Source organism: Chaetura pelagica, unplaced genomic scaffold (genome assembly GCF_000747805.2).
Source record: "Chaetura pelagica isolate M959 unplaced genomic scaffold, ChaPel_1.0 scaffold106, whole genome shotgun sequence".
Lineage (NCBI taxonomy): Eukaryota > Metazoa > Chordata > Aves > Apodiformes > Apodidae > Chaetura > Chaetura pelagica.
The window spans coordinates 4,842,635-4,863,004 of record NW_009954222.1 but is presented as its reverse complement, the minus strand read 5'-3'; the positions used below and the strand labels follow the sequence as shown (position 1 = coordinate 4,863,004).

The 20,370-nt window shown below is 40.1% G+C and overlaps 1 protein-coding gene across 1 annotated transcript in view; it reads left to right on the top strand.

Moving 5' to 3' along the window:
* MYCBP2 (MYC binding protein 2, E3 ubiquitin protein ligase) overlaps positions 1-13,237 on the top strand; it is a 185,752-nt gene extending 172,515 nt beyond the window's left edge. The window contains exons 80-88 of the mRNA XM_010003518.1: positions 795-923; positions 3,544-3,676; positions 3,946-4,049; positions 6,397-6,585; positions 7,306-7,413; positions 8,467-8,676; positions 10,894-11,001; positions 11,209-11,374; positions 12,430-13,237. Coding sequence (XP_010001820.1) covers positions 795-923; positions 3,544-3,676; positions 3,946-4,049; positions 6,397-6,585; positions 7,306-7,413; positions 8,467-8,676; positions 10,894-11,001; positions 11,209-11,374; positions 12,430-12,545 — 1,263 coding nt within the window. The 3' untranslated portion in view covers positions 12,546-13,237. The remainder of the gene's footprint in view (positions 1-794; positions 924-3,543; positions 3,677-3,945; positions 4,050-6,396; positions 6,586-7,305; positions 7,414-8,466; positions 8,677-10,893; positions 11,002-11,208; positions 11,375-12,429) is intronic.
* The last annotated feature ends 7,133 nt before the right edge of the window (positions 13,238-20,370 follow it).

The following is a 20,370-nucleotide window of genomic DNA, read 5'->3' as shown; positions in this document are numbered from 1 at the left end:
GCTGAACCCAACATGAAATTCCCCAATCATATCTTATACCAAGATATGCAAATGTTGATGTGAACTGTGTTCCCCCTGCCAGGACTGCTGCTGAAAGGATTCTCTTCTAAGTTGCATGAGCAGCATCATGGAAACCACAGGTTCTGGGAGTATGGTGGAAACTTGTTCTTAGACATATGTATAATCAAAGTCAGTCACTGAAGTCTTACTTGCACAGATATTTTGAACTGCTAAAGAGTACTGTTGGTTTTTAAAAACAAATTAAATCCCTAGAGCCAACTTCATTTTATGGTGGATGTTGAAGTTTGTTACTTTGTATTCTGTCTAGTTATAGATAACCTACAGCTGTGATTAGATGATTGAGCAAAGTAATTGCAACATAGCAAAGTAAGTAAGTGTAAATATCATCCATGTTGACTGACCTGAGTAGTCGTATCTCTGAACTTTTCTGTTAACAAGCCCATAACCCATCGTTACCACATAAACCTTTTCTCAAACTAGTTGAAATGATGTCTCAACTATATTGTTGAGAAATATGGGTTTGTTACATCACACAAGATATTAAATTAAGAATGTCAGAAGAACTAATGTAGTAAATTGGGGCTTTTTGCATCCAGGATTACTTCTTCAGACACTGATTGTTCTAAAGATACAATTATTAGGCTAAACAAGCTCTTTATCTTCTGTTATTAGTTTTGGGGGGGTAACTGGGGAAGAATACAAACAGATGCTTTATGGAAATGAGGATATTAATAAAAAGACAATTATGTCCTATTTTTTCTTCTTCTTTTCAGCCAATGTGTGATAACCATGATGATGGTGAAACTGCTGCAATCATTTTATGCAATATCTGTGGGAATTTGTGTACAGATTGTGACCGATTCCTTCACCTCCATCGGCGAACAAAAACCCATCAGAGACAGGTAGGGTGTACACCCCATCATGTCGTGTGCACTGCACACCTTGTGTGCATGTCCCCAGGGAAGGCAGCAGCAAAAGGCAGCAACAAGAACCAAACCTGAAAATGGTATTTTCTTTTACGTTTCAGGTGGGATAGATAAGTTTCCATTTAATTATTTTTTACGTTGGTTTTAGTTAAATTCTCTTGTCCTTTATCACGCAAAGAAGGTTGGAAAAATCAAATAGCAGTCCCTAAATCTAAGCCTTAAACAATACCAGCTTGCCTCACTCTTGTTTTAATATTTTTTAGGAACACTTATTAGGAAACTAATAGACTTTCTTAAATACACATTATTTCTTTAATGCTGTTAATTATATCTTCTTTACTACTTCTATCATATGAGCCAGTGCTTGTCAACCCCTTTGTTTTTAAGGTATATATGTCTTTTTAATATCCAGGGAGACCACTTGACAGTTCACTTATGTCAGTCTTCTCTTACTTTTCAGTATTCGTCCAGCTCTCACTGACTTCTTACATAAGCTTGACAATTCCCATATTTCTTTTGGCTTTGTTTTTAGGAATGAAACCTCTTTTCTCTCTGACTTCCCTAGATGAGTTTTTACAGATTGCTTTGTACTCCGCTAATTAATGTTCTTTTGAGTTATTCTCTTATCCACTTCATCTCTAATCCTGAAACTACGTTCTCCTTGGAGTTTCTCCATGAGTTTTTTCTTTGAGTTCGTTGTGGTCCCTTATATTCCCCTTCCCCTCTGACTACTTGTGTCTGTACAAAGGCTAAAATAATAAACCTTTTTAATGAAGTTGATTCAATAGAAATCATTCATCTTCTTCCTCTCCTAGACTACATCTACAATGTTTTTTTAGTTAGGATCAGAAATGGGCTTTTGAAGCAGGTCTCCTTATCTCGTTACTGTGCTTTGATTTGTGTTATGGAGCAGCCTTGGAGTGCATGAGCTGGATTCCTTTCAGATAAAAGTGAAAATAGCACAAAAAAGATAAATGCAGAGCCAAACTGATAATGGTGGCTCAGTGCAAGGCATCACCTAGTCTAGAGGACATGTGATGGACACTTCAGATCACTGGCACCGAGTTTCACTCTACAGGTCTCCACTTGATGCCTCACCATTTGCAGCATAGACTGGGCATGGAAGTTCCACCTGAATCTGTTACCTTCTATTTCTTAGCCAGAATCTTTGCAAGCCCCTTGGAAACTCTCCTGTTTTGTCATCTTAAGATGATGATTTTATGTCTATTCTTCTGTCACGGCACAGCACAGTCTAGACTGATATATTTTTCTGATTTCTCCTATATAGCCTGTTCAGATTACAGTTGATAAAAAGTAAGTTCTTATCTCATAGAAGTCCTCACATCTCTCCTTTAATATTTCCAAAAATACCTACTTACCAAATTTTCCTTTTTACTTCTGAAAGCATGTTGAAAATTTTACTCTTTATTCACCACCTTTACTTTACATCTCTCATGTTAATCCCTTCAATTTACATTTTAAATGCTATCACATTCCCTGTCTCCCGCTTTCTGTCACCTTCCTGGGTTCTGTCCAGCTTCTTTCATACATACCTTGGTAGTGTATTTTCTCTCCCTCCAAGAAAGGACAGCCTCTGAGTTACTGTGACCTGCTTATGTGAATCCTTTGCAAAGCAATTAAGAGATTCTTGATTCTAATAAGAATGAAAACAAGATTTAAATTGAGTGTATGCATCCATACTTAGGAAAAATGTAACGTTTATTGCATTGCAGGTGAAGTGAATGAAAACAGAACTGCTTATAAAACTTAGGAAAGGAGAAAAAGAAGAGCCTGTATTAAGTCCAATAAGGATCTCATGCTGTTTGTACTGATTTTGCAAAAAAAAATATTTTTTCTTCATTGTAGCTGAAAGTATCCACTCTATCTATGTGAAAGTCAAAAAAACTAATATTAGACATATAGTTGTTATTCTGTAGTACATAGAATTGAGACCATAGTTTTCCATGTTGCTTTGATAAACTACTAGCATGGTTACATGAAGATATTTCTAATGTAATTGTGTTCTTACAATAATACACTGTGGCCTGTTGGATGAGTTGAACAGTAGTTATGAAGTCCAAGCTCTGTATAAATTAGAAAATATGTTGTGCAGATCTCTTCTTAGCATTGCTGCTCTGTTGTTTCCTGGACATGTTAGCACAAGTGTTGATTTTATATAGTTTTACTTTTAAACACAAAGCCTTTATCTATCCATTCTGCAATTTGTGTAAATTACCATAGAATCACAGAATGGTTTGGGTTGGAAGGGACCTTAAAGATCATCTAGTTCCAACTCCCCTGCATGGGCAGGGACACCTCCCACTAAACTAGGTTGCTCAAAGCCCCATCCAACCTGCCTTTGAACACTTCCAGAAGAGGTCATCCACAGCTTCCCTGGGCAACCTGTTCCAGTGTCTCACCACCCTCACAGTTAAGAATTTATTTTTAATAGCTAATTAAATTATGGAATGCATAAAAGAAAAATACCTTGCAGTAGACAAACTCCACAGAATCTGTAAGACATCTGATGAAAATCCAAAGAGACAGTAACAAAAATAAGAGATACTATTCATTATCTGTTTGGTTAACCTGACAGGTATTCAAAGAAGAAGAAGAAGCTATCAAAGTTGATCTCCATGAGGGCTGTGGTAGGACCAAACTTTTCTGGCTCATGGCATTAGCGGATTCTAAAACTATGAAGGCTATGGTGGAGTTTAGAGAACAGACAGGTAAAACACAACTGCTGGTACTTGCTCTTTTTTCTGATTATTTCTGCCTTTTACATGAGCATTTGTCCAAAATGAAAAAAAAAAACAAACAATTGAGGCTTTCACCTTTTGTAGGTTAATGCTTTTAATTGCTGAAAATAGTTTAACTGTGTAGGGATTGTTGTTTTTCTAGTTTTCTGTGATTGCTGTTCAGATGTCTGTTGTTAGAAAATCAGTCCCTTGTGTTTCATGACAAGAATTTTTGGGTTTGTTTCTTTTTGCTGGCCTAGGCAAACCAACCACCAGCAGCTCTGAAGCATGTCGTTTCTGTGGCTGTAGGAGTGGCACAGAATTATCAGCAGTGGGAAGTGTTTGTTCTGATGCAGACTGCCAGGTGTGTATTACCAAACATCAATCATCATTAAATACATTAATAGAAAGGACTGCAGGATCAAATCTATTTTTTTATGTTGAGTAAACTTTGTTCTTCTCTGTAGTCTACTTTAAATCAGACCTCACATGTGAAAAGGTTTGGATATTATATTGTAATTAAAATACTTCCAAGTTTGTAATTAAAATACTTCCAAGTTTCTGAATGTTTAGTTTAATTACAGGCTACATACACCAGTAGTCAACCGAAGTACTAGGTAGTTCCATTATTATCATAGAAAGTATCTCACATTTTCACAATAGTGTTTGAAGTATAAAGGAAACTAATACACTGTCAACATAAAGTCTAGTGTGTACTGGAGAGCCTAATAAAAAAGCAGTTTTCATAATTACCTGTTTATTATGTAAGTACAGAACGTTCAAGACTAGTCCAAGTTTGTCAAGTGTATCCACGTGTCCTGAGTGGTTTTGTGTCCTACAGTACAGGTAAAATTGGGAGAAGGCCAAGTCCTAACCAGTTTCTTATCCCCAGCCTGTTTATTTCTGTTTATGTGTGGCAAATTTTCTTTTTTTTTTTTCCTCTCTCAGTCTATTGGATATGTTATAGAATTGTTAATTCAGTTCAATTTGTTGTTAGCTTCTGGGCAACTTTTATGAGTTTTCTACTTATTAGGGATAGGAGTTAGAGGTGGTTAAAATACCATTTCTATGTAAAACAGCTTTATGCTGGTTAATGATCAACTCATAATGGGATCCTGAGTGGGTTACTTCATACCTGTGCTGAAGGACCTCAATCTGCAGGTATCTTAAGGGCTGTTAGTACAGGTGTCGCGATCTGCGACCTATTTTATTTCCTTTTTGGAATGATTTTAACTCACTGGGATCTGCCGAGAGGTCCACACGCAGCACTCGCCTCTCACAGAGGATTAGTAAACTTCAGCACTGACTTCGGGTGAGACACCTGTTCAATGCTCACTAATGTTTCTAATAACAGTAGCCAACCCCCAAATTAGAATTTACAAATACACGGTTTATTGAGGGGAAAAATTAAACAATTTGGGGCAGGAAGCTCAAAGAGGGTAATTAAAAGACATAGGAGCTGTGAAATGTCCTTGCACTTATATATGCCCTTAGTACTTACATATAGATACACCCTATCATTTACACACTCAGATTAATCAGTATTATCTATGAGGGGAGGAGAAAGGAGGGATATGCCCTATGCCTGTCCCATATAGGGTCGCGGTTTGTGTGCAGGTAAGTGAGGCAGGAACACCTTAGTGAGAGAATGATACCCCAAGACAATCCCTTACTTTACTCCTGAGATGATTTAGGCATTTCTGTATTGGGTGCAAATGACGTCTCCTGCAACCCGGTCTTAGAACCCACGGGTGGCAGGAAGAAGTCTCACTGCACATGGTTAGCGGCAGGCAGGTTCCGTGGGAAAGCAGGACCGTGGGCAGGCAGGTGAGCCGGGACTGCAAAGAGCTGCGGGTGAGGCGGGATGAGCCAGGTCTGCAGGGACGAGCCTGGTCTGCAGGCAAAGCAGGAGCTGGGACTAGCCAGGAGCTGGGCTGCTGGGGTGAGCCGGGGCTGCAGGCAAGCAGGTGAACAGGAACGGGGACCTCAGGCAGGGATCCCCAAGGCGCAGGTGACCCCCAAAAGCAAGCAGCTTCCATATCCGTCCAAAAAGCAGGGCACATAGCAAGCACGCAGTTTCTTTATGGGTCTCCTTTGTTCCCAATTGGTCAGTCTCTTGTTTCTGGGCGGGGACTTTTTCCCGCCACTGCTGTTACCAGGCTGCTTAGCGCTTTGCAACCTTGTTGCAATTTTCCCGCCACTGCCCCTCTTTAGCAGCTACCTCCTCAGGGCATCCGAGTTGTTTTCTAGCAGAGAAGGCAGGCAGGAGAGGGTTCAGAGTGCCACGTGGAGCAGCCATCTTTAAGCCAGTTATGACTGCTGACCTAAAGGGCATGTTATGTAGTGTGAGGAAAGGTCTGGTCCTTCACAACAGGGCAAGCAAAGATTGTGCAGGAAGCAGTTAATATGTAGAATACACATGGAGGATTAAATAATATTACTCTTTATATTAAAAGTTAAAATCTAAAAATTGTATCGTTGTTATACCATTGCTATTCAGGGGAAAAACATCAGGAAGCAAAGGTACCAGTTCTGCTTGAAGTACACAAAGTGTGCAGGTTTTCCCAGGTACTACTGCTGTAGCAGCAGACAACATGAATCCTGATTCTGTCATCTTAGTTTGTTGCAACGATCCTTCCAAAAGCAACACTGTGCCTAACCTTTCAGTGGAAGGGGGAAAAAAAAAAGGATTAATTATTTACTTTTAATAGGAGTATGCTAAAATTGCCTGCAGCAAGACCCACGCCTGTGGCCATCCCTGTGGGGGTGTGAAGAACGAAGAGCACTGCTTGCCATGCCTGCATGGCTGTGACAAGAATGCTACAACTCTGAAGCAGGATGCTGATGACATGTGCATGATCTGCTTTACTGAAGCACTTTCAGCAGCACCAGCTATCCAGGTTTATCTTTCTTTAATTTTCCTCCCTTTTAAGAGAATAATACTATAGTTAAGTGTGGAAGTAGGTAAAATATATAGCCTGTCAAATTATAGTCATAGAAATTTCAAAACAGACACCGTAACAATACATAGGTTACTTTAAAAGCTTGCTTTTTTTGTCTGGAAATACTGCTATTTCTAGAAAGCAGATGATACCAATTTAATTTGCTCTCTTTATTTAAAATATATGATATTTTATAAATGCGAAGTGCCACTGAGATAATGAATGGATATACAATATATATAATTAATGGATAGTAAGGCACTGGAATAGGTTGCCCAGGGAGGTTGTGGAAGCCCCCTCCCTGGAGGTGTTTAAGGCCAGGTTGGATGAGGCTTGTGCAGCCTGGTCTAGTGTGAGGTGTCCCTCCTTATAGGGGTGAGGTGGGAACCTGATGATCTTTAAGATCCCTCCCAACCTTAACCATTCTAAGATTCTGTGATTCTACTTCATACATATTTCATATATACACTGTTGGTTTTTTTAATGGAAAGGTTATGAATTTTAACAACCATTTTATATATTGTTTCTCTGTTTTAAGAAGAAAATAGGGATCTTCTAGGTTTTTAAATAAATTAAATTTTGGAATTGATATATGTTGTGACCTAAGAGCAAATAACTACTTCTGTTTTAGTGGTTAATGTCACTTCAGTGCTCACTTACATATATTCTCTTCTAAAGCTGGACTGCAGCCACGTTTTCCATTTGCAATGTTGTCAGCGAGTCCTGGAAAACAGATGGCTGGGGCCAAGGATAACTTTTGGGTTTATGTCCTGTCCTATTTGCAAGGTAAATAAGCTTGGTATTAACTGCCTAGGTCAAACAAGTTGCCTAATGTTGTCTTTGTTTTTTTCTATTTTTTTTTAATTATATATTGCTTGTTATGATATAAGTTAGTTGCACATCACTTGTTTCCTTAATTTCTCATGTCACTGAAGAAAAAGTATCATTGATGTGTCTTTTTACCTTCCTGTCCTGTTCCCTGAAGCAAAGGTCCTCTTAACAAGAAAGCACAATGCAGACGCTATCTTAACGCTGCTTTATTTTTAGCAACATCAGCTTGTAAATTTCCCAGTATTTGGAGCCAGTCAGGGAGAAAGATGTAATCTTAATGTACATTATCTGAAGCAGGAAACTTGGCTTCTCTGTTTTACTAACTACTTTTAAAGCAGCTTTGCTTTTTCAGTGTGATGATGGAGCTGAAGAATATTGGTCCTTAGTTCAGCTGAAATTATGAAAAATTCCCCTTGTACTCCACAAAATCAGCATTGCAGTAAGCAAAAGCATATGATGGCTGCTGGGAAAAGAGGGCAGCTTTAAGACCCTTGAAATATAAAATCTGTGCATGGTCAGTCCTTTTAGTATGCTGCGTTTCTTCCTTCAGACTGTATTTTTTTGTAATGTATGGCAATAGCTTGTGATTATTAAATGACAAAGACCTGGCATAAAGGACTGTCAGTCTTAATTGCTGAGTGGTAAGTCAAAAAGGACCAAAAATTACCCAAAAAAAAGTTAAGTACAATCAGAATAATCCCATGCCATGGTGAGTATTTTGTGTACCCTTTACCATCATGCTCTGGTTGTTACATCCCTTGTAACGGCTGCTGATTTAATTTAATCTAACAGAAGGCCTTAGAAAAAGCATTCCTTGTTACTATTTTTGCAGCAAACCAAGTATGTAGTGGATCAGCCATTTTTCTAAATTCCCACTGCTTGAGCCCTTAGGTTTTTATACCATCCATTGTGCTGTTTGTGTTCGACCATAATCCAAATCATCGCAGCCGTTGTCATAAAGGTGCAAGATATTTTAAACAGTTGTGGTGGGTTTTTTTTCCATTTCAGAACAAAATCAATCATACAGTATTAAAAGATTTGCTTGATCCAATCAAAGAACTCTACGAAGATGTAAGGAGAAAAGCGCTGATGAGGTTGGAGTATGAAGGGCTGCACAAGAGTGAGGCCATCACAACACCAGGCGTCAGATTCTATAATGACCCAGCTGGCTATGCTATGAACAGATACGCTTATTATGTTTGCTACAAGTGCAAAAAGGTAGGACAAGGAGTCCTTTTTTTCAAATGAAATGTATGTTACAAATTTCAGAAGTAATTCCTTAAAGAATGGAACATGTATTTAAGTATATGTATGGAGTAGGAAAGCAGGAAAAGTATTCTCTCATCACATTGTCATTTTATAAGTGATGAGCAAGTTAGATGTACGTGGTGTCTTTATCTCATGAAGCTCAGATGTGTATACAGAGCAATTCAGAAACCAAAAGCATATTGAGGTGCTAAACTCCGTAGAAGAATGTGCAAAGGTTACTGTGTTACAACACCAACCGTGCCTTTGTCCCACTTCCAACAACATGAGCATTAAAACAGTAAAACCAGAGGTTTCATTCTGACTCTTCGATATGGAGAGATCCTCACTAAGATTCCACCTAAATACTACTTTTGCCTGATTGGGAGTTGATGGGAACATCAGGAAACAGTGAATTTAGGGCAGGAAAATAACTTCTTCTGGAAGCCAGCAGGTAGCTGTGGTTTTACTCAGTGACAGTCTCTGAAGATAGAAAGATTCTTCTCTGATTTTGGTTCATGATACTGCAGTTGTTCAGGAGAGGGATAAGGAAACTCTGCCATCCTTAACTGGTTACACTAAGTTCAGATCTTGGCATCCTGAGTGCCTTGGAAGTGCAGCAACTATGGACATGATGGCCAGAAGCATCAGAAGGATCAAAAAGGGGTAGAAAGCAAGTGCAGCAACTATGGACATGATGGCCAGAAGGATCAAAAAGGGGTAGAAAGCGGAACTGTGTGGTCTAGCTCGGGGTTGTCTATGTACAGTTTTCTTCAGGTAGAGAATATGACATTTATTCAGAAAACAGAAATCATATACTAAGAGCCTCTGGTTTCCCCACCAACACAGAAGAGACAAACATTCTTTATCTATGGTTAGACAAATTTTGGATAATCGCTGAAACCCGCACATTGCTTCTTTTTCTGAAGATGATTTAGCTGATTGGTCACACCTCTTTCTCTCAGGAATAAAGGGAACAACATGATTTCATTATAAGATTTTTCAAGGGAAACCCAAATATTTGTTTTGCTAAACGGAAGTGCACAGTTTGGAAATATGAGAAGAAAGGATTAACTTCCATATGCTTGAGTAGAGCAGTAATTAATCCCTCTACCTCACTACTGTAGTTATTCAGTTCACTTTTGTTCCCTGCTCCAAGAGTTAATCTATTTTCACTGCTCATCCCTCAGCAATTTGCCAACTGCCTTTTTTTCCCTCCCTTAAAAAATGTATTTTCCAACTTGCTTTCCCCAGTTCTTAGTCCTGTCCCTGGCTTTCATTACACTTCCTTTCCAGTATTTAATACTCAGTATTTCATTGGTTTCCTTATTGTCCTCTTTTCCCTCCCCATGTATCTCTGTATTCCCTTTCACTCTGTATGAACAGCAACATTCAACTATCTAATTTCTTCTTTCCTTCATCCAACACCAACTCACCTCAAACTTCTACCTAATTCCCTGACATTGATTCCATAGGACCCTCCCTTCTGTTATTTTATTAGTCTGCATCATTCAGGGGAAGGTGGGCTTCTTAAATTTTACCTTCCTTATTGTTGCCTTCCCTGTCTTTCCCTGGTTTTTTTCAATCACTGCATAAAGGTGAGAATTGCTGAGAGCAAGAATTTTGTGTATATTCTAATTAGTTAATATGCTAACAAAGGAAGGAAGGAAGTTACTTATTGCCTTATCTCACCACTCCAGGTAAAAACACTTTAATGTATGAGGAAATTCATCAGAGTTGGAAGTCTTACTTGGTGCATTTTTGTGCCCACTGTGTCCTGAATAAGATGAGAACATAGAAAATAGCACAGTTCTAATTATAAGGGATCCCAAGTTAGCTTTCAGTTAGTAAGAAGCCTTTGTGGTAGAATGTTTCTCTGCTGCCTTCAGCCTCAGTCCTGCCTTCCTTACGTGCAAGTTCACAGAACATCCAGAAACTATTCCAAAAACCTTATGGTCACTTTGCATAGGCCAGAGGATGCTGAAAAACTTGTAGCCTTGTTTATCCCAAGATTGAGAGACATTGTCTCATTGCCTCAAAAACATGTACCTAGAATCCAAGTCAAGAGAGATCAGAATAGTGGAGACTACTGTATAATGGCTGTTACTCATCATTTTCCCCTAACAAATTTGTTTTGTTGAAATAATAGTTGTCCCTGATTTAATGTCCAATCATTTCTATAAAATTAAGGCCTATTTTGGAGGTGAAGCTCGTTGTGATGCTGAGGCTGGACAAGGAGACGACTATGATCCAAGAGAGCTCATTTGTGGTGCATGTTCTGATGTTTCAAGGGCTCAGGTAAGCAAAGAGCTTGTTTTCATGTTTTTAGTTCATCCTGAAGCTCCCAAGTACCTGAGCGGTACAATAATTCACAGTCATTTGGAATGATATATATGCTACAATATTGTAAAGTGTGAATATATACTGCAGCATGGAGAAGTGTGCTGTGTGGATTGTGACAGCACAGCTACTTCTTTGATGGGCATCTGTTGTCTTGTTTTCTAGATGTGTCCCAAACACGGTACAGATTTCTTAGAGTACAAGTGTCGCTACTGCTGTTCAGTTGCTGTTTTCTTCTGTTTCGGGACAACGCATTTTTGCAATGCTTGCCATGATGATTTCCAAAGAATGACAAGCATCCCTAAAGAAGAACTCCCACACTGTCCTGCAGGTAATATTTTTACAAAGCAAATTTACTACACTGAACTCTGAGATAAGTCATCAGTTTTAATGGATACTCTTACCTTTTTTGGCGAGTGGGAGGTGTTCCTGCCCGTGCTGGGGGTTGGAACTAAATGATCTTTAAGGTCTTTTCCAACTCAAACCATTCTGTGATTCTGTGATGAAAAACCTGGGGTCAGTCATAAAAATGTTAAATTCAGTATCTTGGATATTAGAATGGATTTGTTCTGTGCACGCTTTTGATTTTGTTTTGTTGTTGTTTTCTGGCAATAATACAGGCAGTGACATCACACTGATCCTTTAAACATTAGATACTTCAATACAGAAAGACATTTTGATTTTCCTACACCGATTCAGACTCCAGATGTGTAATGATGTGTTAAAATTATATTGTAAAAAATTCTAGTGCCTTAGTTTCTAACTTCATGTGCTATTGATTTGATCTTCATAAATCATATTATTTAGCTTGTTGGAAAAAATCTTTTTTATTAAGATATTTCCGTAAAAGAAGCAAACAAAAAATACAATTCCTGGCATAACCTGAGAGTTGTTTACTGCAGAGTGTAACTCTTGATCATATATAACAATTTTGCTTTCAGATTACACTATTTTTTTTTCCACAGTATTAATGAAATGAATATGTAGTGATTTCCCATAAATTTTCTGCCTTTTTTACTTTGGATTAGATTTATTTTAAATTATGTGGTGGTTTGATCACTTGGTGTTTTTCCCTTTAAATAATAAATCAACATTTGACATAAGTGTTTCAAGAAGCTAACAGTATTTTGTTGTATCTAATTGACTTTTTTTTTCTATTGGTCTGTTAAGCCTTTAGACTTCTAGTTTGAACTGACTGTGTGAAAGCACCTTTATATCTGCCCTTTCTCAAGCCTTTATTTTTATGCCTTATAAGTTCATATTATAGATGTATTACCTTCACTTATCAAATTTTTGAGGAAATGTAATATATGTTTATTTACATCATTTGCAAATGTTAATTTTTTTTATTTATTTTTTTTTCCCTAACCCTTAAATTCACTGTAGGTCCCAAAGGTAAACAACTTGAAGGAACAGAATGTCCACTTCATGTTGTCCATCCACCCACTGGTGAAGAATTTGCTCTGGGTTGTGGGGTTTGCAGAAATGCTCACACTTTTTAGATTAGCTTTTTTTTTTTGTACCAGAGCAAAACAGGTGCCCTCATCCCTCAAGTGTCCTGAAAATAAAGCCCAGCTGGGATGAGGATGGGACCATTTCATAACCCAGATAAAAGGAACAATTTACAGTGCAAGAAGGATGCCAAATACCATGTACATAATTCTTGCTGTGAGATATTGACATTTTTTGAACTGAGACATCAAAACTTGTGAGGTGTTTGCATGTGGCCATTACAGTCATCGGCTAGGAAACATTGGACATTTACAAATAAATTGCTATTAAAGGATCTGTGTGTCTGTGGACTATGAATGATGCTGGCTTTCAGGAGAAAGAAAAAAAAAAATTGATTATTGTATACTGACTTTTTGTAATCTTGTACAATTGTAACGCATCACAAGTGGGGATGGGAAAGAGGAATATTCTGGTTTATTTCCTAGACTGTTATTAAAAAAAAAAAAAAAATGTGTTAGGAAGGCATAAATGTAACAAGTATCACACTGTATATAAAGGTATCAATGTTTGTCCTGTATAAGAATTATTAAATTACAACAGCAGTTTCATTTAAACTTCTGGGTTATGTTTGAGCCTGAAATTTTAATGAAGTGCAATACTGAGTGTGCCTCATATCTTGCAGCTGTAAACATAATGGAATGTACATGTCAATAAAGCCACTGTACATTTTTATACAGTGAAAGTCTAATGAATATGTAAGTCTCCATTTTCTGAATTGTTTTTTAAAATGCGGTGGAGGGAGAAGTGGGTTGGTTTTTACAATTATTTTGGCAGTTTCTTTTGAAAAGCAGGAATAACTTGTCTTGGATAAACTGGTGGTTATGAAAGTACTTAAGACATAAAAGGTGCTGCTCAAATCATTAGCAAAAAAGCTGGATAAATGTACTAGCATTCATGGGAAGTGTTGTATTTCTGTTTCAGTTTCCAACAGTGTTAAGATAATGGTAGATAAGGTTGAGTTATCACAGCCTACTCTGCAATCTGAAACAGAAACAATGTTTTGGACCCAAGACACCACAACCTTCAACACTACGGCAGATTATTCATTTTAATTTTTTTTAGGGTATGTTGAGATGATGAGAGTGAAAGGTCAGGGTTGGAAGTGTTTTTCCACATTTGTGGCTCCATGTTCCCTGGTTCACGTTTTTTTCCCGAAGTAATTCATCTGCCTTTCATCTAGCATAGCAGTGGCTAGTGAAGCCACTGTGGCCTGAGGTTTGGTAGTTCATGTTGAATGTTGCCAGATACTTCCTGGAGACCTACACTGGACCTTAAAAAGACGAAGTGTTTTTATTTTAAAAGACTAGTTCCTTATGCAATACTTGACAATCCTGTATCTACAACCTGTCAACTCCTACTGGACACACCCTGCATCACTTCAGAGTGGTGGATATAGAGTCAGAGATGCAGAGTGATGTTCTAAGGGCTCTTCTACTCATCATACAAGAAATGTGCTGTAGGGTTATCAGAGTTAATATAACTAGTCATATAACCTCCCAACTATATTATATATAAAATAATTATTAATAAATAATAAAATAATAAATATATGTAGATAAAATAGAGAGTTACAGACTTTATATATATAAACTTTATATAATATAGTTGGGAGGTACTGCAGTAAATCTGGATTATACCAGTGGTATTAAACCCAGTCCTCATTTCCCACTCCTCATCTGCACTCAAAGCCTCATGTCGCTGCCCCACTGCGCTTTCCTCAGGACTCTCAGGTGCTGTTTTCTGCCCTAAACCACCACAGACAAGCTCTTTTTCTCCTTTTACTGCTTTCTGGCTACACTTTCTCCATTTTAGGAGCCTCTTCCTCCACCCTAGCATGCAGGAGCAGGGCTGTCACCTGGCAGGGTAGCAGGAGGAGCAGCACCCCAGTCAGGGTGGGCACTGCTGCTCTTCCCAGCTGGCCACACTCAGCCAAGGGGACACTCACCACAGAACCTGGAGCTGCCAAACCCAGTGTGCAGTGTATGCTGTACTATTCCAAAGCCAACATAAACTGGTACAAAAAGGGAGATAAGGTTCTTTGTGTACTTACACAAAGAAAAAAATAAAGTGTTCATATTGCAGGTGTCACCAAGTACACAAAAGCTACAGCTGCATTTACACCAGGGACTTCAGCACTTCCATGTTCCCAGGTCATGGATGTCTGTAACTGAAACGTAGCTCAGAGAGCGTTTGGTTTAGAAAAGTCATCTTTATAATTGTCAACTGACATGGTGAGGAATTATTAAAAAAAAAATTACAAAAAGAAAATGTTGCCCAAAAAGCATGTTGAAGAAAGACAAACTAACTACAGGGGAAGATTAATGCTCATATCTTGAACTGGGTTATATCTTTACATATAGGTTCTTGACACAGGTTCCTGTGGGTCTTCAGTTCTGGGAACCTGAGTTGCAGAGAGCAGACAAATCTGAGGTGTCTCACCCACTGTCCTTTTTAGAAAAGTTATGTGTAGCACCATAGTTAGCAATTCTATATTTGAATTTCCCACCCTTCTCTTTCGTTTTAGATTAATTTACTATTAATTTAGGAAACTGAGATTACAGCGGGCAAAGGACATGGCACTGCTACGTTCAGTTCCTTGAGTGGACTGAGTGAGGGATAAGCAATGTCAGGAAGACATTTCTCTCACACACAACTGACCGTCCCCAGTTACTGCACCAGAGAGATGGCAAGTCTGAGCACGAGCATCAGGCTCTGGGATAAGAGATCAGCTCCCAGACGTCATGGTTGTGCCTCGGACACTTCCCCTCGGCTGTGTCAGACACTGACGTCACCACATCCCCCCCCGCACCGATCCTGACCGCTGATTATCACCAGATGCCAGCACAGGCCACTAATCAGATCAGTCCACAATAAGACTTCTGTATGCCTTTCCAGCAGTCTCACATGCTTTTCTGTCAGCTGTTGATCCGTGGCCCACGCAATGGAAATACTCAGTTCTTGTTTGCACTGCCCTGGTGGCCACAACTCGCCCCACTCCCCCAGTTCGCACCAAATTGGGCTCCTGGCCAAGGCAAGGCCACAATTGCTGCCACAATGTCTCATGCATCGTTATGGTACAAATAGCTTGAACTTTCACAGGTGTACCCACCCACTGAGCATGAAACAAACAGTAAAAGTTAACAAGGTACAGGCAATTAACCAGTCACCATCAGGGCCTGATAATCTTGGTTCTTACGAAATAGTTCTCACTAATCACATTGTACTAAGTTAGTTTGCTGGTTTACCCATGTAGAGGCTAGATGGGGAGCTTCAGCACCACCCAGTCGTTCACAACATAACTAAAAACTTGGAAGGTTTTTGCCACAGCCCCCTCCTGAACCCATGCCAGACCCTGCAGGTGACTGAGCCTGCAGTAGTTGTACCACAGCTGCACCGTATCCCTCCGCCCAAGGCTTATGGGGAAGGGCTGTGTTATCACACATGCTGCTCCCACTGCTGCTCCTGCTTGTAGCTTGGCTTCTCATGCTGAAGCTATTTGCATGAGCAAGCACCACTCCTTGGTACAGAAGAAGCTCCCTGCTTGGGTGATGGACCAGGTGATTTCAACATCCTTAGCCCATGTTATCTCTCATCTAGTATTTCCACCTCCTCTTCTGATCATTCAGTAATATTCTTTTCCTGAGACAGCATGATGGAGGTTTGTGTCCTTCCTACCCTGTACCCCTTATCCATTCTGCTCAGTCAGCTGCCCTAGAAAGGGTTCCCACTCCACCCAGTCATGTTCCTAGGTCTCTCCTGTGCCATCCATCTGTGCAGCCATAACAGAAAGGCAGGATGGCACTAAATACTCTGGCACACCCAAGGAATGCATGCACACTCCACCTGTGGCCACGTGTGCAGCACTGTCACATCACTTACAGCTGTACCATCTCCAAACACTTCAGGCAGTTCAGTATGATGGGCAGGGTATAGTCTACTAGCAGTAATTTACCATCCTAATGCCAATTTCTAATAATGAGACTTTGACACTTGGCTGATGAACCTGAACAACCCCTCAAAAGCATTTGACTGGAGGCAGGTTGCATCAGTGCATTCTGTCAAGGAGCAGCAATAGCAACAAGATAATGCCACCTACAGGGTAAGCAATTGAGTTCCTGCAGGTTTTGCTGTAATAAAGCACTTCAGATGACACATTGCATCTGCAGCCACCTCCGTCCCCGTTTTCCCCAAGACAAACAGGATTTCAGCAATAGCATCCTAATTCAAGATAATCATAAGACTGTTGTCTCTACCTCTACACCTTTGGGTTTCTTCATAGTGTGGTGTTGTATGGCCTGGGTCCATAAATCTTTACTTCCCTCCTGGTTGAGGCTGGGCACAACTACGTACGTCCCACCAGTCAAATCCTACATTCAGGCAAACCCCAAGCCCCTTACTGATCACTGAATTTACCAAGAACATCAGACTTGTTCTTCCAGCACACTCACACATACAAGGAATCAGTGAATAAGACCTGGATTTTGGCCTCAATGCTGGGACATAGAAGTTGTAAACAGGGAGCTGGACCCATACCTGAAAGCCAGCATTAGCGTGTCTGTGCAAGAGCCACTTCACATGCAACAGAAGGCAGCCTCCTTAGTACCAAGGCCAATCCTAACACAAATGCCAGCCCACCAGCAATAAGCCTGTTTGGAATATTAACTTTACCACTACTAGCTTGCTAGCTATGGTAACTCCTCACCCACTGGCAGAGACAGGTATTTGCACGGAGACCCACGGAACAGAGACAATTCCTGTAAACCAAAATTCTCTATCAGATCTTGTCAAGTCAACCTACCCGTGAAATGTCATCACCCCTTTCCAGGAGGCTTGCTCCTTGTCAGCTGGTGACCCATGTCCACACCATGAAAACCTTCATGGTACTGCTGTTTGTTTGCTGTTTGTACAGCTCAGCACATTCAGTCTGTTTGCATGGAACTCCTAGCGGTGACCCATGTCCACACCATGAAAACCTTCAGGTCTGGTCTGTGCTGCTGTTTGTACAGCTCAACACATTCAGTCTGTTTGCATGGAACTCCTAGTAAAGCCAGGCCATCATGCCCCTGTACCAGAGATGCTCCAGCAAACAGCAATTTTTACTATGTTATCTTACAAAATATAGCAGAGCAATAACAGTGGCTTTTACCAATGAAGGAACCATCTGAGCCACTCATCTGGGAAGAATCACTGTAGACTCCAGAGACAGAAATAATACTTAGACAGTGAGTTTTGAACAATCTTTTAAAGCAATTATCCCCAGCTTTAACTGAAGCATGAGCAACAACATCAAGTAACCAGCCTGTTGCAGGCAACACTCTATCCTACTGTCACTCATCCTTAATTTTATCTTTTTTTCCTGTGGCCAAGAGGCATCCAGCTGAGGTCCTCTGTTTTAAGGACCATTTTACCTATGGCTACTCTGAAAAACAGGTGAGTTTCAACTCCTGTTCTATAAGGTCTTGTTTGTGATAAATGATATATACTTATCAGTCCCTAAAATTGTATTCTAACACTGTAAGCACTTCCTCCTCCTACAAAGCTGTGTAGACAGATTAAGAGGATAAAAAGGGAAGTTTCCCTAATTATGATATTCTTTGCTGAAAAACAATAACTTTGTTTATGATTGTTCCAGAACAAATCCTGTTTTCCCATCTTTTTCTTTTTCAGCACAGTCTGCTGAGGCATAAGATTGCCACAGGCAGTCTAGAACAGGTCCTTCAGCCACTGACTCATCACACTAATCTCCCCATATTTTTCACAGCTTGTATTTTCATTAAATTGGAGTGGGCTATTTGTGTCCTGCAAGCCCTATGTTCTTTCATCATAGCTGGATCTGGTCTATTTTATTGTTACTTAACTCTCTTCCAACTGCTTCTCTCTCTTTTTTTTTTTTTTCCCTCTACAATTTTTTTCCACATACAGAGCCATAGCTGCCTCTCTTGCTGATTTTGGCTGCTAAGCCCCATCTAGTGTGATGCAGAGAGCTCCTTCTGCTCTTGCCCTTTTCCATGCTTAGCATGCCTAAAACATACACAAGCAATTAACACGGCAAATAAGGTCACAGGCATTGAAGCAAACTTTGCTTACTCTAAATATCAGGCAGCAAAAATAAGCATACAAGGTACAGCAGTAAGTCCCTGCCAATAAGTCAATACATCTAACCTCAGATAATGCATCAGAGGGTTTAAAATATTACCTCAAAATAATGAAATTGCAACTCTGCTATTCATGAGGCTTCTACAGACTCAGAAATTTATTTATATTTTTGCCACAAGATGTCCCTTTTTTTTTTTTTCTTGCAGACACCAGAATATCATCAGCACAGCAATCTTGGTGAAAACATGTCTTTACTGACCTTGCATGACACTGATCAGTCACATCACAGCATCAGAGTAATGTTGCCTGAAAACAATAAGGGAGGCATAACCAGAAGCAGCATCAACTGCTCGCTTCATATTTGTTGATGAGTTGAACAACATCTTGATTCTTCTCCCCACATCTGTGTCTACCAGTTGGAGCCCACCTCCCTCTCCCATTTCTCCAGCAGCTTGAGAGTTACATCTTTGCCACATACAACTTGTCATCACCAGAAACTCTTAACTGGGGGCTGTTATCTTCCCCCCTGCAGAGAACCATTAATGAACTCAAACACAGGGCTGAGAGGACAATTCCTAAACATTGAGAATGGAAGACACCAAACCTTTGTTGGATGAGGCTTTGTGCTGCCTGGTCTAGTGTGAGGCGTCCCTGCTTATGGCAGGGGGGTCGGAATCGGATGATCTTTAAGATCCCTTCCAACCTTAACCATTCTGTGATTCTATGATTTCTAGGCGAGGAGACAGAAAACCATTACTTCAGTTTTCTTCACAGTATTGGCTCCAGCTATAAACATACTTCATTGCCAGCTGTTCCACATAACTGAACAAGCCACACAGCCACGTATTTGCTGTTACCTGCTACCACAAGCATGTCTGAGGAGCTCATTAATCTGCCCAAGGTGAGGTGATATCTCCAGATTTTGGTTGTATTGCTTCAAAAGCTGAAGGCTGGATGTAGATTTATAGATACACCTGGAATAGTGGCTACAATGGCTGAGTTCTAGTAAGTGTCTTAAGACATTTTGAATTCCAGAAAAGAGATGATTCTCTCCTAGAAATGTGAAAGTAAAATTAACATTTGTCACTGAAAAATATTTCTGTTTCTATGGAAGTTATTTTTCCTTGCCAGTAAGCTCAAGGAACTAGACTTAGAATTGAAAAGGGGGGGAAGTAGTTTCATTTTTAAGAGACTAAATATGCAAGAAAATGTTGTTCAAGATTGTTGGGGGTTTTTTGTTCCATAAAGTGTTTCTCACAGAACGACAGGACATTTCAGAGATCTCTGAGGAACTGTTACCCTGTTTCAAAGCCATTTCAAGTCTGGGGAGAGCACTGGATCCTGTCTGGCCATTTCCAAGAAACTTAATGATGGGAATGGGGCTCGTAAGCCCAGCAGCCTGAGATTAAAGACTGAAGCAGTAGCTTATTAGAACCTGGAAAACATAAGCCGAGTTTTGGGCATCCTAGCAACTTTAACACGTTCGGTCCCGTACAGGCCCGAGGAAGGAGCTCCATGTGACGCACCGCATCAGCAGGGAACACACCTTAACGGGGCATCAGCAACCCAAGGGCGGAATTCTGCCTCCCTTGCCTGGCAATATCCCAAACACTTCATTCCCAGCGCCGGCCGGACCCAGGGAGCCCTGACTGACGAGTTTCTCCGTCCCACGTACTCCTAAGGCCAACCTGGCACGGCGCTTCTTCCCGCCGGCCCAGC